This window comes from Littorina saxatilis, linkage group LG2 (assembly GCF_037325665.1).
Source record: "Littorina saxatilis isolate snail1 linkage group LG2, US_GU_Lsax_2.0, whole genome shotgun sequence".
Lineage (NCBI taxonomy): Eukaryota > Metazoa > Mollusca > Gastropoda > Littorinimorpha > Littorinidae > Littorina > Littorina saxatilis.
This window is the reverse complement of record NC_090246.1, coordinates 79,787,199-79,813,112: the sequence shown is the minus strand read 5'-3', so window position 1 is coordinate 79,813,112 and position 25,914 is coordinate 79,787,199. Positions and strand designations below refer to the sequence as shown.

At 43.2% G+C, this 25,914-nt stretch overlaps 2 protein-coding genes across 5 annotated transcripts in view; one reads left to right on the top strand and one right to left on the bottom strand.

Annotated features, from left to right (window-relative positions):
* The window catches only part of LOC138959836 (set1/Ash2 histone methyltransferase complex subunit ASH2-like), a 73,709-nt gene that overhangs the window by 8,372 nt on the left and 39,423 nt on the right, over window positions 1-25,914 (top strand). For both annotated transcript variants that reach the window (XR_011453806.1, XM_070331472.1), the window contains exons 7-14: window positions 492-587; window positions 1,608-1,679; window positions 1,956-2,034; window positions 2,695-2,773; window positions 3,394-3,611; window positions 5,144-5,221; window positions 5,578-5,667; window positions 6,118-6,314. Coding sequence is in view for 1 of the 2 variants with exons in the window: in XM_070331472.1 (XP_070187573.1) it covers window positions 492-587; window positions 1,608-1,679; window positions 1,956-2,034; window positions 2,695-2,773; window positions 3,394-3,611; window positions 5,144-5,221; window positions 5,578-5,667; window positions 6,118-6,314 (909 nt within the window). In the remaining variant the exon portion in view is untranslated. The remainder of the gene's footprint in view (window positions 1-491; window positions 588-1,607; window positions 1,680-1,955; window positions 2,035-2,694; window positions 2,774-3,393; window positions 3,612-5,143; window positions 5,222-5,577; window positions 5,668-6,117; window positions 6,315-25,914) is intronic.
* The window catches only part of LOC138959835 (serine/arginine repetitive matrix protein 5-like), a 35,382-nt gene continuing 17,053 nt past the window's right edge, over window positions 7,586-25,914 (bottom strand). For all 3 annotated transcript variants that reach the window (XM_070331471.1, XM_070331470.1, XM_070331469.1), the window contains exons 3-9: window positions 18,810-18,897; window positions 18,325-18,423; window positions 16,998-17,877; window positions 15,250-15,313; window positions 14,499-14,542; window positions 14,155-14,222; window positions 7,586-11,715 (exon numbers count right to left, since the gene is read on the bottom strand). In XM_070331471.1, the coding sequence (XP_070187572.1) occupies window positions 11,605-11,715; window positions 14,155-14,222; window positions 14,499-14,542; window positions 15,250-15,313; window positions 16,998-17,877; window positions 18,325-18,423; window positions 18,810-18,897 (1,354 nt within the window). In that variant the 3' untranslated portion in view covers window positions 7,586-11,604. The remainder of the gene's footprint in view (window positions 11,716-14,154; window positions 14,223-14,498; window positions 14,543-15,249; window positions 15,314-16,997; window positions 17,878-18,324; window positions 18,424-18,809; window positions 18,898-25,914) is intronic.

Sequence of the window (25,914 nt, the reverse complement as noted above, 5' to 3'; positions counted from 1 at the left end):
TCTCCCAGTAAGGTCATATATTGTACTACGTTGCAAGCTCCTGGAGCAATTTTTTGATTAGTGCTTTTGTGAACAAGAAACAATTAACAAGTGGCTCTATCCCATCTCCCCCCCTTTCCCCGTCGCGATATAACCTTCGTGGTTGAAAACGACGTTAAACACCAAATAAAGAAAGAAAGATCTATTGGAAGTAGAAGCAGAAACAGTTACCTGCTTGTGTTGATGAGAAGCGCAACATCTATTGTGTAAACAAATGGTCCGGTGTTATTGTGAGAGTGACATTATATCCTACTAAGCTTGAAATATGTGATTGAAAATGCCAGTGGTCCCTATGTAATGTATTTTAACACAAACAATTGCAGTCAAAACTGCTTGTTATTGTACTTGAAAATCTTTTTTTTTTAGAAAAGTGGAACTTTACAAGGGCAAAGTTTGTCTTTATTATTTACTTTAAAGTGAAGATGTTTGATTTGCCTTGACTGTGGTTGCAGGACATCATACCGTTCATTGAGAAGAACTGGGACAACATGACCAGCATGACGCGGAGAACCAAGCTGACCTGGCACAAAACTGTACAGAACACCATGGTGGGTGACTCTAATAGTCCACAGTCTTTGTACAAACATTCACTAAGTTGTGTGGCTTTGGCTGAGGTTACGGCAGATAGATGAGCATTCTGACAAGTTGGTGCTGGAAGAAGATGACTGTGGGAACTACAGAATAGCAGTCATAATCCAATGGCATTGGTGTTTTAGCTTTTTGTCAGGCAGGCGTTGTTTCCTGTCTGATATCTTCCCATGTACTACTTAACACCGATGTAATTATAGTGTGGTGATATACCTAGTTGTATAGGATTCAGATGTAAGTGTAGTACCGTAATATGCCTGGTTGTGTGTGTTTCAGATGTAAGTGTAGTACCGTAATATGCCTGGTTGTGTGTGTTTCAGATGTAAGTGTAGTACCGTAATATGCCTGGTTGTGTGTGTTTCAGATGTAAGTGTAGTACCGTAATATGCCTGGTTGTATATGATTCAGATGTAAGTGTAGTACCGTAATATGCCTGGTTGTGTGTGTTTCAGATGAAAGTGTAGTACCGTAATATGCCTGGTTGTGTGTGTTTCAGATGAAAGTGTAGTACCGTAATATGCCTGGTTGTGTGTGATTCAGATGTAAGTGTAGTACCGTAATATGCCTGGTTGTGTGTGTTTCAGATGTAAGTGTAGTACCGTAATATGCCTGGTTGTGTGTGATTCAGATGTAAGTGTAGTACCGTAATATGCCTGGTTGTGTGTGTTTCAGATGAAAGTGTAGTACCGTAATATGCCTGGTTGTGTGTGTTTCAGATGAAAGTGTAGTACGGTAAAATGCCTGGTTGTGTGTGTTTCAGATGAAAGTGTAGTACCGTAATATGCCTGGTTGTGTGTGTTTCAGATGTAAGTGTAGTACCGTAATATGCCTGGTTGTATATGATTCAGATGTAAGTGTAGTACCGTAATATGCCTGGTTGTGTGTGTTTCAGATGTAAGTGTAGTACCGTAATATGCCTGGTTGTGTGTGTTTCAGATGTAAGTGTAGTACCGTAATATGCCTGGTTGTGTGTGTTTCAGATGAAAGAGCCCGAGCTGTACACAGTGATACCTGACGAGGGGAACGAGGCCTACTTTGCCCTCGTCAATCAGGTCAGTCTTGATGAGAACGCTTACACGGCATAGTCCCCATTTTAGCCCTGTGGAAGTGACGTCACATACTGAAAGAAGAGCGACTGTTTGAGATTTACTCAGTGGGACCTTGAACCTCACATGGGGCTAAGTCGGGTTATTGCCGCTTTGATCAAGTTACCTGTGTGACTGTGAGTGATGCAAGAAGTGTAGCTGATGCAAGTGTATGATGCACAGACATAGCTGTCAGCGTAAGATTAGAAGTTAATAATTATTCTGTGTGTGACATTGTGACAGGATCTGACCAAGATAGCACCGGCGTATGACGGCAGAGCTGGACCTTCAGGGACACAGGGCGCACTGGAGACTGCTACAAGTAAGTTCTCTCCCTTTAGTCTTGTTTCTGCTTAGTTTGGACACTGCTGCAAGTAAGCTCTCTCCGTTCTTTGTTCTTGTTTCTACTTGTTCTTTTAGCAAGTGCTGTTTGCAGGAAGAAGGTGGGGGGGGGGGGGGGGGGGGGGGGTCAGGGAATAAGGACAGCTGTGGTTGCCAGTTTGAAGTGAGTTCCATCAGGACTGTTCTCAGTGTGGGTTACAAGTTTGGGGATTGTGTTAACCTGTTATTTGTAAAATGTTTGTGCTACTTCAAAATGTTAATAACAAAGATAAATATATATATAGAATTGGCAGCTGGTCAGAACCACTGCTTGCTGACCATTCTCTTTTGAAGCCAACGTTCATGTTGAGTAGACTAGTGTTGAACATGGTCCCCACTAGAGTTGTTTCTATTTTTTACTTCACGTTGGTTTGCTGACTGATGTGTGTTATTGATATATTTCATTGTGATGCGGTATGTTGGTTTGTTGACTGATGTGTGTTATTGATATATTTCATTGTGATGCGGTATATTGGGTTGTTGACTGATGTGTGTTATTGATATATTTCATTGTGATGCGGTATGTTGGGCTGCTGAATGGTATATGTTGTTTCACTATCATGAGGTACGTTGGGTTGCTGACTGGTGTGTGTTGTTTCAGCGGCCAACAGAAGCGGGCGCACCAAGAGGAGAGGGGCCTTTGACAGCCTGCCCGTCTACTCCAACAAGAAAAACAAAAAGTAGGACAGCTGCTGGGAGAAGTATCATTCTTGTCGACCCGAGTCACTCTTAGCCAAGTCTCCAGCTTGCTTGGTGTCACTCTGTGTGACTTGTTGGATCCCGGTCAATCAAACAGCCCCTTCTAACCAAGACAGCTGCTGGGAGAAGTATCATTCTTGTCGACCAGAGTCACTCTTAGCCAAGTCTCCAGCTTGCTTGGTGTCACTCTGTGTGACTTGTTGGATCCTGGTCAATCAAACAGCCCCTTCTAACCAAGCCCCTACCCGCTGCCTCAAAGAAAAGGCTGAGGAGCTACTCATTATGAAAGTGACATAAATAGAAGAATAAGTGTCTCCCCAAAGCCTGAGAAAAGTTTTCACTTCATTTATTTGTCTGTCTGATAACTGTAAAGACCAATGTAATCGTTAACGTCTTGTTTTGTTAAAATGAAAATGTTCCAGAAACTTACCATTCTTGTTTTTTTCTTCCCCTAAACCCAAACGCACCCCTTTTATATACAGTGAACACAAGTTTCAATTCTGGGGTAGTGTGTGAATAGTTTGGGAGAGTTGACAATGTTAAGATTGTGCTGTTGATACAGTGATAAACTGACCTCTATTAGGAAAGTGCCTATTTTCAGTGACCCAGGTGGCGGGCCCAAGCTGCCCCCTCACGGCTACCCCCTGGAACATCCCTTCAACAAGGACGGTTATCGCTACTACCTGGCCGAGGCCGACACACACGCCCCCAACCGCCAGGCCTTTGACGACAGCACGGAGATGGCCGGCAAGCCCATACCTGGCTACCTGTATCGCGTCTTTCAGGGCGCACAGGTCTTGCTGTCCATGCACGACAGAGGTGAGGACAGGTGTATGTTGGTACCTGTAGAATGCAGTGTGTGTTGTACCTGTATCGCGTCCTTCAGGGCGCACAGGTCTTGCTGTCCATGCATGACAGAGGTGGGACAGGTGTATGTCAGCACCTGTAGAATGCAGTGTGTGTTGAACCTGTACTGTGGTGAGGACAGGTGTACGTCAGTACCTGTAGAGTGCAGTGTGTGTTGTACCTGTTCTGTGGTGAGGACAGGTGTACGTTAGTACCTGTAGAGTGCAGTGTGTGTTGTACCTGTTCTGTGGTGAGGACAGGTGTGTGATAGTAACTGTAGAGTGCAGTGTGTGTTGTACCTGTTCTGTGGTGAGGACAGGTGTATGATAGTACCTGTAGAGTGCAGTGTGTGTTGTACCTGTTCTGTGTTTAGGACAGGTGTATGATAGTACCTGTAGAGTGCAGTGTGTGTTGTACCTGTTCTGTGGTGAGGACAGGTGTATGATAGTACCTGTAGAATGCAGTGTGTGTTGTACCTGTATCGCGTCCTTCAGGGCGCACAGGTCTTGCTGTCCATGCATGACAGAGGTGGGACAGGTGTATGTCAGTACCTGTAGAATGCAGTGTGTGTTGAACCAGTACTGTGGTGAGGACAGGTGTACGTTAGTACCTGTAGAGTGCAGTGTGTGTTGTACCTGTTCTGTGGTGAGGACAGGTGTACGTTAGTACCTGTAGAGTGCAGTGTGTGTGTTGTACCTGTTCTGTGGTGAGGACAGGTGTATGATAGTACCTGTAGAGTGCAGTGTGTGTTGTACCTGTTCTGTGGTGAGGACAGGTGTATGATAGTACCTGTAGAGTGCAGTGTGTGTTGTACCTGTTCTGTGGTGAGGACAGGTGTATGATAGTACCTGTAGAGTGCAGTGTGTGTTGTACCTGTTCTGTGGTGAGGACAGGTGTATGATAGTACGTGTAGAGTGCAGTGTGTGTTGTACCTGTTCTATGGTGAGGACAGGTGTATGTCAGTACCTGTAGAGTGCAGTGTGTGTTGAACCTGTTCTGTGGTGAGGACAGGTGTACATTAGTACCTGTAGAGTGCAGTGTGTGTTGTACCTGTTCTGTGGTGAGGACAGGTGTACGTTAGTACCTGTAGAGTGCAGTGTGTGTTGTACCTGTTCTGTGGTGAGGACAGGTGTATGATAGTACCTGTAGAATGCAGTGTGTGTTGTACCTGTATCATGTCTTTCATGGCGCACAGGTCTTGCTGTCCATGCATGACAGAGGTAGGACTGGTACAGCAATCTCAGTAGAGTATGACACAGTTTGCAATATCAACAACCTCCTGCCACCCCCCACCACCACCACCACCCCCACCCCCTGTCCCTGTTTAGGACTATGATTGGGTACAGTGCAAGATTAGGTACAGAAGTATCGTCTGGTTTTTGCCCTACTGTTTTTGAATACAAGGAAGCCATAATGCATAAATCTTGATGTCTGCAGTTTCAAGCACTGGGTTTGATAATCTGATGTGTGCCAGTGCTTGCAGTGTGACGTTGGTTGTGTTTCAGCCCTGCAACTGAAGCTGTCTGATGACCGACTGACGGTGTCTGGGGAGAAAGGGTACGCCATGATCAGAGCGTCACACGGTGAGTCCTGACACTTTCTCTTCCTCACCGCTTTGTGGACACACATTGTGGCAGAGATTTTTCTGTTGTGGTGGTGATTATTTTGGTGCTGTGAGTGTGCATGTATCTGTGTGTGTTTGTGTCTGTGTGTACTGAGCTAGATTTTATGGAAAGCATAGTCAGAAATTCACACCCCTTCTAACAAGAAGGTTGGTCCCTTTGACGTGAATAAAGTTGAGACAGTCGCTGTTGTTTCTTCAGTGGCAGTGGAATTACATGAATAGGGACAGGAAAATAAGTGCTTCTGCTTTAATTAAACTATTTGATGTAAACAATACAGTGAGATTTGACAGCATGTGTGATGTTTCATTCTTCAGGTGTGCTCAGCGGTCAGTGGTACTTTGAGGTGACCGTTAACGAGTTGCCCGAACCATCTGCAGTCAGGGTTGGCTGGTCACAACCTCTGGGTTAGTCTCTCTGTCTGTCTGTCTGTCTGTCTGTCTGTCTGACCATCCATGTGTTTGTGAAGGAGAGAGAGACAGGTTCAATGTATGGTAATGACCTTTTTGGATGCATATGACCTATTCTCAAAGGTTAGATTTACAGATAAAATAGCTGTTTGCCGAATTAAATGTATTTCATGTCAACACTGATTACTCTTGTACATATCTAAAAATATGTGTCTGTAGTGAGGGAGATACAAAAATTGTGTTTTGAACTGAAATTAAAAAAAGATTTCATTAATCCGAGTCCAATGATGCTATGTGGACAAGCCAAAAATGTCATGTAATTCTGTCTGTGAGTAGCGAAAGGAACCTGGTTCTTGTAAGACATCGATGTACAGTGGTGGTCTCACAAAGAGTATTCCACTGTAGCAGTCTGTATATTTATTTTGATGTGTGTGTGTGCGTTTACAGGCAACCTACAAGCTCCGTGTGGCTACGACAAGTTTAGCTACGCATACCGGTCGCGCAAGGGGTCAGCGTTCCACCAGAGCAAGGGACACCACTACTGTGACCAGGGCTACGGGGAGGGCGACACCATCGGCTTTTATATCTCGCTGCCCAAACCCACGGACCGCAAGAAATGGCTGCCCGACACCTTCAAGGACAGAGTGAGTACACTCTCTCATTTCACTTTCTTGGCTTTTGTTTTTGTTATCTCGTTCTGTTTTTGTTTTTTTTGTCACCATTTATTTCTATATTCATGATTTTATTGTCCCATCGCTTGAAAACAGTTGCTTCCTCCCAGTGGAAAGCTAGCAGCAACTGATCCGTGCTTCCAAGGTGTGTGAGTGTTTAGGTGTAATCCGCCACCTGCAGTTTTCACGGAATGACCAAGGTCTTTGATGTTGCACAGTGGTTACATAGGGGTGGGACATTGATACTGTATCTGAGTCGGTACATAAAGTTGGCCGTTGTCTGTGCACAGTGGTTACATAGGGGTGGGACATTGATACTGTATCTGAGTCGGTACATAAAGTTGGCCGTTGTCTGTGCACAGTGGTTACATAGGGGTGGGACATTGATACTGTATCTGAGTCGGTACATAAAGTTGGCCGTTGTCTGTGCACAGTGGTTACATAGGGGTGGGACATTGATACTGTATCTGAGTCGGTACATAAAGTTGGCCGTTGTCTGTGCACAGTGGTTACATAGGGGTGGGACATTGATACTGTATCTGAGTCGGTACATAAAGTTGGCCGTTGTCTGTGCACAGTGGTTACATAGGGGTGGGACATTGATACTGTATCTGAGTCGGTACATAAAGTTGGCCGTTGTCTGTCCTTGCCCGGGTTTGAACCCATGACTCTGACGGGCGCTGTGGCGGGGTGGTAAGACGTCGGCCTCTTAATCGGAAGGTCGAGGGTTCGAATCCCGGTCGCGGCCGCCTGGTGGGTTAAGTGTGGAGATTTTTCCGATCTCCCAGGTCAACTTATGTGCAGACCTGCTTAGTGGCTTATCCCCCTTCGTGTGTACACGCAAGCACAAGACCAAGTGCGCACGGAAAAGATCCTGTAATCCATGTCAGAGTTCGGTGGGTTATAGAAACACGAAAATACCCAGCATGCTTCCTCCGAAAGCGGCGTATGGCTGCCTTAATGGCGGGGTAAAAACGGTCATACACGTAAAATTCCACTCGTGCAAAAAACACGAGTGTACGTGGGAGTTTCAGCCCACGAACGCAGAAGAAGAAGAAGAAGAACCCATGACCCAACTAAGCTTCCGCGACCCTGTTTTCTTTTGTTTTACTTTGTTTGCTTGTTGTGGTTAAAGAATTTTCTGTGAGATGTTAGCCTGCTTTCCTGTGTGAGAAACCCTAAGTCCACAGATTGAGATCAAGCCTGGTTGTATGTCCCACAAAGAGAGAGACACGCACAAAAACTGGTTGTGTAAAGTATGTTCTTTATTTTCATATGGTTTTGTACAGTGAGTGTATAAAACAGTTGTCAAAAAGCCGTTCAACATATGTACAGAGTGCATAACGTAATGACAAGTGTAACATTAAGGCACGCCGAACTTGTGCAGAGCGTTCAATGAGCAAGGCAGATCCACAGCAACGTAACGTAACAAGGAGCACACAGTGATATGGTTAGAAACAATACTCAGCGTTATCAGATTTCCCCTTCTGTGGACGTGTACAACATGTTTAAGGCATGCGGTGGTGACAGTGAACTCAACAGTCAGAATAAATTGATGTTGTAGTGACACAACTGTCCGCCCTGTAGAAAACTATCACATAACACTCAGAGATCCAGCCACTGAGCCAGGCTTTGACACTTTTGACTACCTTAGTATCTAAAATCTGATCACAATTTGGTCACCTGGCTGCCGATTCTGTGGAGAAGAGAGTTTTGTAATACATTTATGTAGTGAATGTTAGATTCTTCACAAAATACCTTTTCATATGTGTATGTATCTATTTTAGTTGAAACTGGACTGGCAATCTGTTTGCTTTTTATCAATCCATCATATTAAGCTAATGAATTCCCAACTTTGGGTTAGAAATATTGTGTCTTGTGGTGCAGATAGAGAGGGATTCTAATTTGGTGTGACCCAGAAAGCTGGAATCGTGATGTGCGGTGTGGCGAGAGGTGCTGTGACCTTCACATTGTTGTAGGAGGATTGCAAATGACCTCCCTTGCATCATGATGAGAACTTTCATTTACTTTTCTTGAACAGTGACAAGACTTATTGCAAGTTACACACTGTTGTTTTCACTGTGGTCAGCTGTACATGCACGTTTCAGCCGTGAATAGCCAACTTGCACAATACCCCGCTTGAATAGCTCTCCGGTGCAAAAGATAAGGAAGGTTCACTTCCCTGCGGGTTTGTTTTACTCTCACAAGCGCTGGTGTTCTCTAGCTTGTGTTAAACATTTTTTTTAAAAACCTCGATCGCCTTTCCTTTGTGCACGGGCCATGCTTGGGTACTTTGAACGAACTTTAGGATTATTTTCCCGGCTATCATTGCTGCAGCACACTGTTCACATTGAACCTTCATAATTTTCAAGGCGAAGTGTCCGTATTGAAACGCAACCTCTCACAGAGCTATCCGGACATGCCCGCATTTTGTGTCAGATCTCGCAAGGCCACGCAAGTTAACGCAGATTTATCGCGCGATTTGGCGGCGCAGGCCGATAGGGCAAGTCGCCTATACAGATGAGAAATGAAAAGGGGTTGATTTGGCGATAAAGATGAGATCTCCTTGTTCTGATTAGTGAACACTTTAAACATGGGTCAGCAAATGTCTGACCACTAATGAGCATTTCATACACACACACACACACAGTCACACACACACTTATAGTTGCAACTTCATCATCACAGTTTTTCACGTTGTTAACTAGGATATTTGGACTGTTTGTGTATCAGTAAGAACACTGAAACACACACACACACACACACACACACACACACACACACACACACACACACACACACACACACACACACCTGTTTTACACAGCAAGAAGCCAAGAGTGGCTGTCTAGAGAGAAGGTGACCTGGGTAATTAATGTACTTTAACAACTATTACTAGCAGTGCTAGAGGCAAACGGTCTATTCGTTTTCTTCTCTTCATGCTGTTTCTACATTCTATTACCAGGCTCTCATACAGAATCACTACATTAGTAAATACATCTACGTTGTTCTAGCTCGGGTGAAACTCTGACACTATTCTATTTGTCTGTCTATTGTGCCTTTTTGTCACTTTGAAAGTAATGAAAAATTACCAGATTATTTCAAAGCAACCTGTGTGTTGTAGCACAGGATTGCTTTAGACATTCATCCTGCAGCTTGCAGAGGTGAAAGATTGTCACTTTAAATGAACAGCAAGTTAAGATGAAGGATTGTCAATTTTAATGGAAATGAGAGTAATAAACTGTCTAGTTTCATCGTTACGAGACTTATCTTGTTAATGAGTGAGTGTTTGATCAAATTAAAAGCAGTCTTGTCACGGAGTGAGTGTTTGATCAAAGCAGTATAAATAAGCTTACAAGTGATAACTTGTAATCAAACTCTTTGCAAAGCTGAGGTCCAGTATATGTGGTTGTTAACATAATTTGCATAAATAACCAGATTAAACATGGCCGTCACTCACAGCTTCACTGCATAGCAGAGATCACATGCACTTCCTTGTTAACACTTTTTCTCTAACACACTTATTTGCATTCTTATGAATTAATCTGTTTGATGCAGCAAGATAGAATAAAGTCGTTTGCTTGAATATTAGTATGAATTGATAGTTTTAGTGAGAATAGTCGTGAAAAGACAAGACTCTTGAAGTCTGACTTCTTTTTGTTTATCAGATCTTGAAGTCTGACATCTGTGTGGTTGGGAGCTGGTTCCAATCACTTTTTAACCCACAACTCAAAGATTTCCACAGGATTTCACAGGATTCGGTTTTTGTGTTATTACACGAACTCGGCTTTTACCTCAATAATGTGAACATGGTTTGTTGAGATCAGCTCCATGCAGTGGAGAGGGTAGTCCTTGTCAAATCAACACAATCTCATTCGGGTTGTGACTGTGAGCACTGTTTGAACACACTCGTCCTTCCCAACCCACAGACCTGCTTTCTTGCATCATCTTCATAACATTTTGATTTCATTTCAATGTTTGAGGCACTGTTTCTTTTCCTCGAGTATGGTTACATTTCCTGGTGATATTCCGGATTACAGATCACAGAGGGTTTGAAGCGTACAAACGAGCAAGCAAAAAGCCAATGTCAGCAGTGGTCTTTGATGATGTCCTGTCCTTTGATGTAGGCAGGCTGGAAGCTCTTTATAGATAATGCAGGCCATCAAATGAAACTTGCAAAGCTAATAAAACCTGTTTATGACACTGCTTCCTTTTCTTCTGCTTTCATGGGCTGTAACTTCCAGAGGCACTCTTTTCTTTGCACCAGTGGGCTTTTACGTATGTTGCCCTTTTTTCTCACCATTTTTTAAATGAATGACACTTATAGTTAACGTCTTGGAAAATGACATCTAGAATTGTGAAATTTGACTGTCACGCTGGGCTAGCTGAGCGCTCTTGCCATCTGGTTGTCTGCAGAGCTGTCTTTAATACACCATGCTCACACATAACTCTGTCCTTGATTTTATTAGCTGATGAAGAACAGTGCGGCTTGAATGTGAGGCAAGCACAGATCAGTGAAGGCAGCCATGGTGTTGCAGTCAGTATCCAAGGAAAACATTTTGCAAGCAGTGAAAATCGTCTCTTGAGTATGATGTGAGGCAAGCACAGATCAGTTGAGGCAAGCAGCCATGGTGTTGCAGTCAGTATTCAAACGTTTTGCGCACAGTAAAAGTCGTCTCTTGAGTATGATGTGAGGCAAGCACAGATCAGTTGAGGCAAGCAGCCATGGTGTTGCAGTCAGTTTCCAAGGAAAACGTTTTGCAAGCAGTGAAAATCGTCTCTTGAGTATGATGTGAGGCAAGCACAGATCAGTTGAGGCAAGCAGCCATGGTGTTGCAGTCAGTATCCAAGGAAAACGTTTTGCACCCAGCGCAGGTCTTAAATTCGTCTATTGACTATGATGCGAGGCAAGCACACGTCAGTTGACACAAACAGCCATGGTGTTGCAGTCAGTGGTAAACTCCAAGGGGCACATTTTGCAAGCGGCGCAGCACTGGAAATCGACTTGTGAATATGAAAACGAGAAAGCTTGCAATGCACTGTAACATGGCTGGCAGCATGAGTCATACTGGTAACATGACAAGAGGCACAGACGTGATAAATACGGTTTGCAACAGTGAACAGTGACGGTGCATAGCTTGAACTGTTCATGTTGTTATTATGAACGCAGAGAATCATCGCGCGGCTCCAGTGCAGCATGAAGAGAGAGTCAGGACTGAGAGTCCACAAGGCGCTGTGGTGAGCAAAGTGGGCAGCGTCCACCTCATAGATGTGTCTGGTGAAGCTTGGTTTTCTTCTCGTCCTGCTGACGGCTGGGGTCAGAGTTCGACCTGTTCCTTCCGTGGGGGTCAAGGTCACTGTCAGCAGGTTCATCCTGAAAGATGACAAGAAAGTAACTGTATTAAGAACATGCAATCAAAGAGTGTATCCCTACAGAAAGAGGGTTTGCTCCCTTCTTCACGCCACTTGCAAAAGTGATGCGAAGAGCCGGCGCCGAATCTAAAACAGCGTTACGGCTTGACCGAGGAAAATGTTGCCACCGAGCAAGGAGGAATAGAAGAGTGACGGACTGTTTTTGTTTTCGGCTACTTATATAACTATCGAAAAGACTGTTTTATTTAATTTTTGTGAAGAAAACACACTGGTCGTACTGTTACCAGCATCTAAAAACTATTTCACAGGCGCTCATGCAGTATTCGAAGAGATACAGACAGAAAATAAGACACTGAATACATGTAGACAGAAACTCACAGACTTATCTTCATACATTTGCTTTATGAACATATTATTAGTGAATCTATTGAAAGTAATGGGATTTGTCAGTTCTCTACACATTCTTGAAATGAAAATCAGTTCTCTCTCTCTCTCTCTCTCTCTCTCTCTCTCTCTCTCTCTCTCTCTTATAAACATAACATATATTTCTGTGTTATATATACAGCAGTCCCTGCAATGTACGGCCCCCGGCGTGAGCGGACACCTGACATGTACGGACACATTTGCTCGGCACGGAGTGTTTTCCTTCTATATTTGCCCCCCCTTAAACGGACACCTGCAAAACGTGGACGCGGACACTCATTTTCGGTCCCAACAGCAGGTCATACCTCCAATGTACGGACAGACCATCGTCAAATTTTCACCACAACAAAATCGATAACAGAGCAGTCCGGCTCTTGGTACAAAGATCACAGCCCCAATGGTGTGATGACAGTCACTGATAACTTGAGTGCACGTGTACCCATCGTGTGTCTGTGTGTAACCTCTTTCATTGACAAGATACTCTTGTTTCCCCTCAGCCTTGACCAGTGAGTCGGTTGCCTAATCTATGAACCCTTCAGTTGTCTTGCTTTGTCAAAAGTTACGACACAGTCAACTGGTTTTGCTCTGAGTGAACAGTGCAGCTGGCCTCTCTGGCCACAGCCCCCAACAGTACATGGCTGGAGGGAGTGAGAGAGAGAAAGGGGGGAGGGGGTGGAGGGTTAGCTGGCTAAACTCTGTGGGGTGTCCGGTGTCACCGCATGTCAGCAGGAAGAGCATTGGAGAGAAATAGAGAGGTGTACTCTTCCACACAATTTCCAAGCATCAGTTGTCACGGCTTGGGGTAGGCATTAGTGAGGGAGAGTGGGAGCTGTGTTATGTACAGTGTATTTCCGACTGAAGAGTGAAAAGTCACTGCCATGCCACATGATCGGCATGCAGTCAATAAAGCCAGACAAGAAACAAATAAATTACTTGATTATGACATGCAGCTCTATCTGCTGCTATTTATTCAAACTGGTTTTCAAGCTTATTCTTGCAAAGCATCTGCACACGCTCCTCTGTGCTGCTCTCTCTCTCTCTCTCTCTCTCTCTCTCTTGGTCGTCTGTCTGTCTGACTGTCTATCTGTCCGATTCTCTCTCTCTCTCTCTCTCTCTCTCTCTCTCTCTCTCTCTCTCTCTCAATCTATCTCTGTGTGTCTAATTCTGTTTGTTTGTCTTGTTTCATTTTGTTGTCTCAGTCTCTCAGTGTTAACCTCTTGCTCAAAACCACAACGAAATTGCGCTGGTTTGGTGTGATACAAGACAAACCGTATTCCACTAACATTCATTTATACATTTCAATTATAGATTTAATAATTGATAAAATAAGGCGAACAGTACAATCTGCATCCCCATGAAAAGACAAAAAACGGAATTTTTTTTTACAAGAATGATAACCATTAGAAGCTGCACATTTGTTAGCTTTTGCCTTGCTTGCCAATGCTTCCGAGGTGCCAGTGAGAAAGTTTTACTCGGTCAGTGGAGGGACGGCTAGCTGGAATGCCGGAAGGTCTGGCATCACTTTTAGGCCGAAGTGAACCCTCTTTCCGTCGGGATACACTCTTTAATGCAATATAAACTATTAGGTTCGAGTTTTCTTTAAGCCTGAAGATGGAAGCACACTTCCTGCAAGGTATAGATCGGTATCCTGACTGAAATGTTTTGACAGGTTGGGTGGGAAGATGTTTTGTATAAACACAAGCAATGATCAAAAATAAGCATTTCATGAAGAAAGTACAGTAGTGCATTTCAAGGAGTTGTTGCAAGATGCCCATGATTTGGCGATACATTGGGCAGCATTCAACGGGATGGAAGACAAGCACAGGACACTTGAAAGTTGATCATTAGTCAAGGGTTGTGTCACGTCATTTAGTTTTGGCATTTTCTAGCTGACAACAAGTGCTGTCAATCCGGTTGCAAGTTGTGTGTATGAATAGATACTTGTGTGTTTTGATTGGGCAAGCCTTTCCGTTTTTCATGACTGTACAGTATTATCCCATTGCTGGGCAAACCTTACCTGTGGCGATACTTTGTTGGTGAGGGGTTTGGCGCTGGGACTGTCTTCCTTCAGACGCGTCTTTAGAGCTGCAAGAAACAGAGGTTTGTGTCAGTCAGTCATTGCAAGGGAATTGTCACCTGGGAGCTGTGTGGTCTCTTCAGTTCAAACCGACACTTGAACTACTCATTACTCAACTGACACTGTTACCTGGGTTGGTATGCCCATAATGGTGTCAAGATTGAATTCTTCAAGGCATAACACTTATTAGCAATTTGTCAACACACACACACACACACACAGAGAATGTTTGACTAATAGTGCAGACACACTCGCATCACCCAGAAACAAGTTGTCGGACTCACATTTGAGTAGCTGGTCCATTTGGTCCCCGTGTACTGATGGTACCCTGCAAGAAGGAAACACTTGTAGAGTGTGCATGCTTTCAATCACATGGTGTTCGGTCCGTGTATTCAGATGTATCCAGAAGGCTTTATTCATACCATCGTATTGCTCAAAACAAGGTTATTCCCAAGATCTATTCTGTCTCTTGTAGTTGTAACAAAGACAGTGTAAAGAGGTTGAATGACTGGATAGGATGTAAGCCATCTATGGCCTTTGACATGCATCAACATTGAAATGACTACATGGCATTGGTCACAACAACAATTCAAACAAACCTATGTGAAATACTGTGATGGGTGAGGAGAACTTTCTCTGCCCTCACTAATTTGTGTGACTTCTGTTCTGGGTTAGTCGCAATATAACCTTGAACGGTTGAAAACGACGTTAAACACCAATTAAAGAAAGATAAAGAAAGAAAGTTCTGGGTTAGAGTTGTGAGAGGGCAAGCTATAGATACATTGTACACATGTGGAAGGTTGGAATGGTTGTGAAACTCACGGGAATCGCTTCTCTCTCTGAGGGCTAGTTATTTACACATGTATGTGAGAGGGATTGAATGTGAAATTCACGGGAATCGCTTCTCTCTCTGAGGGCTAGTTATTTACACATGTATGTGAGAGGGATTGAATGTGAAACTCATGGGAATCGCTTCTCTCTCTGAGGGCTAGTTATTTACACATGTATGCGAGAGGGATTGAATGTGAAACTCACGGGAATCGCTTCTCTTTGCCAGACCCAGGTCTGAGGAGGGCTGTAGGCTGTGTGGGGCTGGACGCTGAAACACACCGCACTTTAGTAAACACACAACAACACACCGCACTTGGGTCAACACACAACTCTTAACAGTATACTTGCTCTCACTCCTACTTGTTGTTGTATGGAAACTGTTTCTAATGCTTAGCCTTCCCTACATACATGAGGAGGAGACTTTTTTTAAGAACATTGGCTGTGACTGTTTGGTTGTTACATTTTTTTTTATATATATGCAGTAAACTCCCCCCCCCCCCCCCCCCCCCCCCCTACACGCTCCTAGTTTGATACCCTGCCCAGCCTCAGGGATTACTTGTGATTGTGGAACATGGTCAGGGTTTTGTGTCACCTGAAACAGGTGCACCCAGGTAATGCTTGCAGGCGTGATACTGATAGGTGTCCAAATATGTGTCCTCAAGTTGGTTTCTAAATGGGTCGTCAAAGTTGTCTAAATATGGTTGCATGGAACTCAATGCAAAATGGAGCTCAGAGTTAATGGCAGCTGACATTTAAGTGATTTGAAATAGTTAATAGGCTCATGGATCAATGCCAGTATTTTCACACACTTGCTGTGTCACAAGTGAGATCAGCTTAAACACTCCATCTCCATCAGAGATGTCAAGCTGTCAGGTTTTCTTACACATCACAATAGACAGCAGTCAGTCATCAAGAGGGAACACCTTTGATTTTAATGACTTAAGCCATCACAAATTGACTTTTTTTTTTACGGAGAGGGCCAACAGAAACCAACTACAAAAGGCAATTCCACAAGTACATGGTTTTTTTTTTTTTTTTTTTTTTTTTGGGGGGGGGGGGGGCTTTTAAATACAGCATATATAACCTGGCAGGATAGGTTATTCTGATCTGATAATGGTAAATGCAAACTGATCACCAATTTGAAGCACAGGTTTTCGTGAAAGGTTGTGTCCGAATAAATTACACAGATTTTCTTTACATTTGCTGTCCCTTCTGCTTCTCCAGTCATGCAAATGAAATAATGAATGAAGAGAAGATATATTACTCTCTCTCTGTTTCTCACACACACACACTCTCTCTTTGTTTCTCATGCTCCCATGGGGTCGCCTTCACGCAGCGGGAGTTTAAACAGAGCTACCCCACCCCTTTACTTCTCTTCTTTTGTCTTATTTCTGCCTTACCAGTCCTTTCACCTATATTTCCTTCCAAGAAAACTCTCCCTACTATTCCCTGCAGTTTTCCAATTCTTTTCTTGTTGTCTTATTTCTACCTGACTGGATCCATCACCTTTATTTCACTTACCAAAAGTCTTCTTTTCCACATCCTTATTTCTCTGCACCCCGCATGTCGTAAGAGGCGACTAACGGATTCTGTTTCTCCTTTTACCCTTGTTAAGTGGTTCTTGTATAGAATATAGTCAATGTTTGTAAAGATTTTAGTCAAGCAGTATGTAAGAAATGTTTAGTCCTTTGTACTGGAAACTTGCATTCTCCCAGTAAGGTCATATATTGTACTACGTTGCAAGCCCCTGGAGCAATTTTTTGATTAGTGCTTTTGTGAACAAGAAACACTTAACAAGTGGCTCTATCCCATCTCCCCCCTTTCCCCTATCCCATCTCCCCCCTTTCCCTCGTCGCGATATAACCTTCGTGGTTGAAAACGACGTTAAACACCAAATAAATAAATAAATAAATAAATAAATTTGTTTCTCACACACACACACACACACTGACCTGCTCTGGTGGGGATCTTGCTCTTGTTCCTGTCTGCCCCCTCACCAGCCTTCACCGTGGGGTCGATCAAGGCAAAGATATTCCCTGAGTCTTTGGCGCCCTCCCTCTCAGGGGAAGGCTGCTTTTTATCACCACTAGCACCGGCACCAGTATCCAAGCCATTCCTATCACCAGCACCACTGCTGCCGTTGGTGGCCTTGGCATTGTCCTGGCTGTGTGAGGCTGACGGCAGTTTGATGCCCAGTTTGGGAGACGCTGCGGCGCTCTGGGATTTTGGTGTGGACTCTTTGCTTTGAGCCTTAGGAGTTGACTCCTTGTTCTGTGGCTTGGGAGTCGACTCCTTGCTCTGTGGCTTGGGAGTCGACTCCTTGCTCTGTGGCTTGGGAGTCGACTCCTTGCTCTGTGGCTTGGGAGTTGACTCCTTGCTCTGTGGCTTAGAAGATTCTGTTGTTTGTGGCTTGGGAGACTCTGTCCTGCTCTCATGCTTGGAGGATAAGACCTCCCTACTAACCGAGCGTGACAGTTCTGCAGCCAGCACTTTGGCCAGCTCCTCCTGACTGGGGGACTTGGACACCCCATCCCTGCCCGGCGGCTTGAGTGCTGCCCCCTTGAGGCCAGCGGTGCTTCTGTCGGCTGATCCTTCCCGGGAGCGGTTCTTGCCAGAGCTGGGTGTAGGGGCGGCCAGTGATATATTGTTGTCTAAGTCGTCATCGCTGTCGTGCAGAGCCGCCAGGGTGTGGTCGATGTCATCTAGCATTGAGCTGTGCATAGCACTGATGTCGACAGCCGGGGGGGTGAGTGCCTTGCTGGGTGTGGGGGGGTCGGGGTGCTCCCTCTTTGTCACGCCGTTCACCTCCCCTTCCTCTTTCTCCACAAGGTCCTGAAATTGTACAACACATGGCAAAATGGATGCTCATCCTTTGTGATCCCTGCACTTCCTCTGCCCCTCAAGGCAGTTCTAAATAGTAGACTTTGACAAATTACTTTCAGGCTGTACCTTCCCTCTTTGTCACTCTCCTTCTGGGATGTTCAATTTGCAATCTACAGGGGTGGGACTTTTTTTTAGCAGATCCATGGACTTCCATGGATGTAAAGTGAAACGCCAAATCTGTGTGGATAGTGTACCGTTTGCACAGACTGTTGAGTACATTTTCACAAGCTTGCAGTGAAATCTTGGCCCAGACCTTCTTAAATGGAGAGGTTTTTTTCCCTCTTTTATATTCACTGGTTCACACCTCAGACTTATTCAACCCACTTTCAGGAGCTATAGTCTTAAACACCATAACCTTGAAGTCACACACAAACACTCACACAGAATATAACTCACCTTCAAAGCATCAGGGTTGGCTTTATGGTCGGCTGCCTTAACACCACGCGGCACTCTGCTGGCTCGGGCGCGGTTCTTGGGCGGAGGAGGCTTGCGGTACTGTGCACACAAAAACCATTTGTATTTAAATTGTTGTCGTTGATTCGTTTTATTGTGTTGGGTGTGCTTGGCTGGAGTGAATGTTTCTCAACCTTGGGCAAAAATATTCTGTTTTCTGTATTCACTGCAAAAATACTCACTGGGAAAGTTGTCAAGATGCAATGTAGAGTGTGGGTGTTCTTAGTGTGTGAGAAAATAATCCATATTGTTGTCAGTTTTTATTGGTTTTTACCTACATGTACTAGTAGAGCCGACATTTCTTTCTGCATCTAAAACCATGATGTCAGGTACCAGGACTACTTCGAAATAGCATCTTTGTATCACACTGTCAGATCTGAGTATAGATACAATGCCTATATAGAAATAGAAGTTGGTATCCCACTCACGGATCTGAGTATCTCTGTCTCTCTCTGCACCATGGAGAAGTCTCCCAGGTCCGGGTCCTCCTCCAGTAACTTGTCTTGCTCTGACGGTCTGTAACACAAGGAGAGCATGCTTATAGGACTCACCTTGGTCATGTCCCATTACAGTGGATCACCCATTGTAAGACCCTCAGTTTGTTTGTTCGTTCATGGGCTGAAACTCCCACGGCTTTTACGTGTATGACCGTTTTTACCCCGCCATTTAGGCAGCCATACGCCGCTTTCGGAGGAAGCATGCTGGGTATTTTTGTGTTTCTATAACCCACCGAACTCTGACATGGATTACATTTTTTTTTATCGTGCGCACTTGGTCTTGTGCTTGCGTGTACACACGGGGGTGTTCGGACACCGAGGAGAGTCTGCACACAAAGTTGACTCTGAGAAATAAATCTCTCGCCGAACGTGGGGACGAACTCACGCTGACAGCGGCCAACTGGATACAAATCCAGCGCGCTACCGACTGAGCTACATCCCCGCCCTTAAGACCCTCGGATAGAACACTTCCTTCCTTTTAAGACCCTGTTTTGTCACATTTCCTTATCCTTACCTCTGTCAATGTACACCAATTCTAAGACTCTCCTTTTTCAAACCCAATTTTCTCAGATTTGTTTTAGGTCTAAAAAGTGGGGCAGCACAACACAACATGGTACCTTTTGCTTGGTTTTGTTCATGTTCAAATCTCCCTGAACATTCCTGGGGCAGTAGATTCCCAGCTCTTACCTTTGCACAGGTATGAGGCTTGTTTGTTGCACTGCCCACTTAATTACTCACTAAGCTACAATGGGGCAGAAGTTCGTTCCACTGGAGTTAGTACATCTTTCAGTGTGTGTGTGTGTGTGTGTGTTCTTTTACCCACAGCATTTCTGCTGGAAGCTCTTTGAGGTAGAGATAAAGTATAATGGGCAGTGCTGGAGAATGCATACATTTATGTACAATACACCCAAGGATTTAGAGAGACAGACAGAAGTGGTGATCAATAAATGACCGTGACATTGGCAATTATCAAAAGATACGACTGCTTCAGTCTTTTATCTGAGAGTCCAGTGGGACCGTTTGGTCAAATGGGCAGCGTGCTGTTTCCACTTGAGTCTGTGTCTAGTTTCCACTTGAGTCTGTGTCTAGTGGCAGCTTGGACGTGATAAGTGTGCACAGCCAGCTTCTGTGTAGTGACCATAGAGATATAGACCGCCCTCTCCCTACAGCTTCTGTGTAGTGACCATAGAGATATAGACCTCACCGCCCTCTCCCTACTTATCAACTGAAGGGCTCCCCGGGGGACAGGAACCTTGCAAGCCCCGAGGCAACCGTCGTTTCACTGCCATGCACACTGACCTAGCAGCCAGTCTTTAAGTGCATTGATGGGTGTGTCGGCGCCTGTTTCCTTTCATCAGAAATGCTCAATTAGTGTTTGATGTGGACCCTGTAGGTTTGGTGCGGAATGGCCTTTTCAAACCCATGATTCCAGAGATCATTCATCAACAAGTCCGACAGATTTTTTTTTAGCAAAAGTCCTGTTTGCGATGTTGCATGCACCATGGTCTGGTTTCATGGAGTCAATGAAGAAGAACATAATGTGACATAATGGTCAGCCAAAATGACCGTGGTCACAATATGGAAGAAGAAGAAGAAGAACACGTTAAGCTTGGTTATATTTTTTGATGATGACCTTATGAGGGTGCAGTGAAGCGTGAAACAGACGGTGGCCACCGAGGTCACGCCCCCTTCATGCTTTAATTGGGGAGTTCAGGGCAGCATGACTGAGTGCACACACCTGACAGCCAGGTGTGCCTGAACGAGGGGGGGGGGGGGGGCTAATCTCTGAGGCGGACACCAAATCAGAAATGGGAGCTAGTGTGTGAGTGGCTACTGTTGGTCAGTGGAGCGGACAAGTAGGGCGAGTGTGGAGTCACAGGAAATGTGTCACTGATGGGTTGGACTGTGTAGATGCTCAGTCATGTTAAACATTCCTTTCAGGTGGCTGTCTGGATTTTTCCATTGCTTCGAGGTGGATCTGACCTTCTCGACTGCATATCTCTCTCTCTCTCTCTCTCTCTCTCTCTCTCTCTCTCTCTCTCTCTCTCTTATCCCCCCTCTGTCTCCCACCTCTCTCTCTCTGGGCGAGGGCTGGTTGAAAAAAAGCTCGTTGTATTGCTTATGCCACAACCATCGACAAATAAAATTTGATTTGATTTGATCTCTTGTTTCCTCTGTCTCTCTGTTTCCTCCCCACACAACCCTCAACAGAGTGAGTCAGCTTGTTTTGACTATCCCCCCCCCCCCCCCCCCTCTTCAGTCAGACAGAAAAATGGTGTGCTTGCCGGGAAAAGAAACACTTGTCATGTCCTCGTTTGCTCCTTGTTTTGCCGTACACACTTCTCTGAGGCTTCACCCCGCTTTCATTTCATTCACTGGGGCCGACAGATTTTTTTTAGCAGGGTCCCTTCGTGAACAAATCTTTGCTGTGTATGTGTGTGTGTGTGCGTGAGAGAGAGAGCGACAGATTCTTAGACTGATGCAAGCCAACAGCAGAGGCTTCCCAGTGCGTTTCCAGAAACACGGTCAGGTTTTTAATGAGCTTGGAATGCCAGGCCGTAAACAGCACCTGCCAAACAGGGGGAGGGGGGGGGGGGGCTGATGACCTATATTCCCGGCTTGTGCAACAGGTAAAGCTCGCGCGGTATTAGCGTGTCTACGTGTACTGTCTACCTCTACTCTCTGCCTTACCTGTACACTGTACCTGCTGTGGTGCTACCTTTTTTTTTTTTTTTTTTTTTTTTGACCTCAGTTGCATGCAAGGTTGCTTCAACCATCTTTTTTGCCTCTTTTGTCTTTTTTTTCTTTTTTTTTTCTCTTTTTTTTCCTTTCTTTTTGGGCGGTGAGCATATCCTTCTTCATTGGTCTTTTTTTCTTTTTTTTTCTTCAATGAAATTTTAATTTTGTTTTCTTTTGCATTACAGGTTACATTTCCATTAAATTACTTTTTAATTCAACAGCAATCTAGCTAAGGACAATGGGGATACACCTTTCGTAGCGCAAGTTCTTGTTGAAATACAATTTCCAATGGAATAGGCGATTTAGTTTTCTTAACTTTGCTAATGCACATTTTTGCTATCAATAAAACATGGTTAATTAACGCTGATTCCTGACATTTTTCGATTCCGAATAATACATCTGTAATAGACAAAAAGAAAGCCCGACCTGTCAGACTGTTCAACATTTTTTCAATATAAGTCCAAAACCTTCTAATTCGGGGACACTCATAGAAAAAGTGTTCCATGACATCCAAAATATGTGGGCACTCGTTACAGTTTTTTGTTTGACTTACTTTCATTTTATGTAATAAAATATTGGTGGGATATAAATTGTGACAAATTTTCCATTGCAACACACGCAGGCGCACTTCTTTTGTCACCTGTCGTGGCAACAACCACGTCTGTTCGACAAAAACAAAATCTAGTTTTCTTTTCCAAAAATCGATTGCATGAGATTTTTCAATGCTATAATTCCGTTTTTTCTTTAAATATAACTTAATTAACTTGGGTTTGCTTTTAAACACAATCAATTCATCATCAATTATATCTACATTAACTATATGTGCTGGGTTGTCTACAATCCAATCTTTCCATTGTTTTGGAATTGCATTCATCACAGCGTTGTATTCAAAAAAGGTTATTGCAGGGTTTTGCTGCACAGTGATCTGAACATCTTCACATAACAGAAACTGATTTCTTTCAACATTCAACAAATCATTTATAACATTAAAACCTTTCTGGCGCCATTTTACAAAATCCAACACTTTACCTTTAAACTGAATCAGTCTATTATTAAATAACAGTTGATTACCAACATCATTTCTGTCAACTTCCTCTAAACCTACTTTATTTTTATTATCAAGATATGTCAAAAATACCTCTTTCCAAAAATCATTTTGAACTTTTTCGATTCCTTGTAATTCCTTTTGTGTGCAATTAATTTTTGCCAAGTGATTAAAATCTGTTAATTGTTGAATGTGCCATTTTGGGATTGCACTCCAATTTTCTCGACCTGCTTCATGCAACCGTCCAATCCAATTTAAATAAAACACTTTCTGTATATCAAACATATTGATCATTTTCAATCCACCATGCTCATATTCAGACTCCATAATTTTCCTTTTTATCTTTTCAAAAGCTTTTTTATTACTATATTGTTTTTGCCATACAAATTTGTATAGTTTCGTGTTTAGCTGTGTGAGAACTTGCTTTGGAAGACCAACAGACTGCATAATATACACAAATGGGGAAGTCATAAACGTTTTAATAACTGTTATTTTTCCCTGTATACTGAGATCTCTTTTACTCCACTGTTTAATCATGGCATCAAGACTCTCCATTTTGAATTTCCAGTTTTCCTCGATGTCTTTTGCCATTTTACAACTACTAAATTTAATCCCTAAAATTTTAATCTCCTTAACAACGTGGAAAGGCAGATTAGGTTCCGTTGGTTCTCTCCCCATTCTTAAAGCTTTCGTTTTATCTAAGTTTAATTGTAGCCCTGAGACTTTGCTAAATTGGTTCAATATGTTCATTGCCATGTTAGCATCATCTCGATTTTTTAAAAACAGGGTTGTATCATCTGCCATTTGTTTTATCTTTATGACCGTACCATCCTGATTAATCATGTTCGGTGTAATTATTCCAACTATAGGGCTGTTTCTTATCTTAATCGCCAACAATTCTACCGCCAAGACGAAAGCCAACGGCGAAAACGGGCAACCTTGTCGAATCCCACTAAATACGTTAAAACTCTCCGATAACCAACCTCCATGATTTATACAGCTTGTAGTACCTTTTATCAAAATCTCCACCCACTTTTTAAAACTAGATCCAAATCCAAATCTGTCAAAAACATTAAGAAGTAGTGACTTTGATACACTGTCGAAAGCTTTTTTAAAATCCAGGGCAAGCAGATAACCCGCCTTTCCACTAACATTAAAGTAATTAACCGCATCGTCAATCGTTCTAATCACTGTTGATATATTTCTGTCTTTTAGGTAACCAACCTGATCTACACTGATTAGTTCATTAATTACTAAACCCATTCTTCTTGCCAAAACTTTAGCTAGAATCTTATAATCAGTATTAGTTAAAGTAATTGGTCTCCAATTACTTAATCGTTCTCTATCCAAATCTTTTCCTTTATGCAACAATATTATCACCCCTTGATTTTGCGTATATGATAACTCTTCCCTTTCAAATGATTCATTAAATGAATCAACAAGCAATCTGCTTATCTTGCTCCAAAATACTTTCATGAAATCAATAGAAATTCCATCAGCCCCGGGGGCCGAGCCATTTTTCATGCTACACAGAGCGTCGGCTGCTTCTGCGGGATTTACTAACCCCTCACATAAACGTGACTGTTCTTCACTAAGGCGTGGAACAAATTCTTGCGACAAAAATTCCAAACTATCTTTTACCGTATTTTCAGAATCAGTTTTCAGACTATACAAAAGTGTATAATATTCTTTTTGTTCTTGTAAAATCAATTTCTGGTCGGTTATTGTATCACCCGCTACAGTACTGAGGCGTGACATAATGTTTTTCTTCTTTTGTCTTTTTTCTAAGTTACAAAAAAATTTTGTGTTTTTTTCCCCCTCTTCTATCCACTTCACCCTAGCTCTAACCTGTGCACCCCTTGCTTTTTCTAGTTCTAATAATTCTAACTTTTGTTTCAATTTTAGTAATTCTGTTTGCAACCCATTATTTTCAATCTTATCAATCAATAATCTTTCCAGTTCTCTTAGGCGGGTTTGTAACCTGATTTCTTCATTTTTCCTATTACACGACTGTTTTTTACCAAATTCAATGCAGAAATTTCTTATCTGTACTTTTGCCAATTCCCATCTGTTTATTGCTGAGGCATCATTCTCGGCTTCTTCAACCAAAACATCCAGAAGTGAATTCATTTGTTCAAGAAAATGTTGATTTTTCAAATAACTGTTGTTGAACCGCCAGTAACCTGGACCTCTAATAAAATCCTTGTCATTCATTTCGACAACAACAGCTTTGTGATCTGAACTTGGGACACAAATATGATCTGCTGATACACACGATAACAACACTCCTCTAGATACAAAACAATAATCAAGTCGCCTGGCAACAAAGGGGTTAAATCTGTTCCAGGTATAATCTTTTTCATCATCATGAAAGTATCTCCATATGTCAGTTAAGGTATTGGTTAAATCTGTGAAAACTTCAATTTCTCTGTTACTATGAGGCCGGCCAGAAATCATGTCAAGTTCATTGTTGACCACACAGTTAAAATCACCACATAAGATAAACTGGTCGGTTTCAAGTTCATCCACAATATTTCTAATAGAATGAAAAAATGCCATTTTCTCATTTGATTCATTTGGAGCATACACATTTATAATATTAATGCACTGTTTTCTGTATTCTACAGAGATAACAACAACCCGTTCTTGTTTTTTTACTAATTCAATTTTTCCATCAAAATGTTTTGACGTCAAAATGACCTCACCCTTACTGTAACATGTTCCAGCTTGTGCAAATACTTCCCCTCCCCATTGTTTTTCCCACAATATTACATCTTTACAACTTATGTGTGTTTCTTGCAAACAAATAATATCAAACTTTTTTTCTCTCAAAAATTTAAACAACGTTGTTCTTTTCCATTTGTTTCTCAGTCCTCTACAATTCAACGAACATATACGCAGTTTACTCGCCATTAGGGCATGATACGTTGGTAGTGAACGTAGTCATATCAAGTCTACACAGACCAAATACCAAAATCGTGATCAAAGGGCTCGTCCGTAATCCAGTCCAAAATCGAAATCCAAGTCCTGACACTGACAACCCGTTATCCCCACCTCTCTCTTTCATCAGGTACCTCTCCTTCACCTTCTACCCATCCCTCTCCCTCCCCCTGTTCTTCTCCGTTGTCACTGTCTGTTTTATCACGCCTTGGAAACTTGTCCACGGGTGAGCGGTCCTTCTCTCCAGAAAGGCGACGCTTGGGTGTTGTTGATCGGTGTCTTCCGTGCTCCACGCGTTGCATACTCATGGAT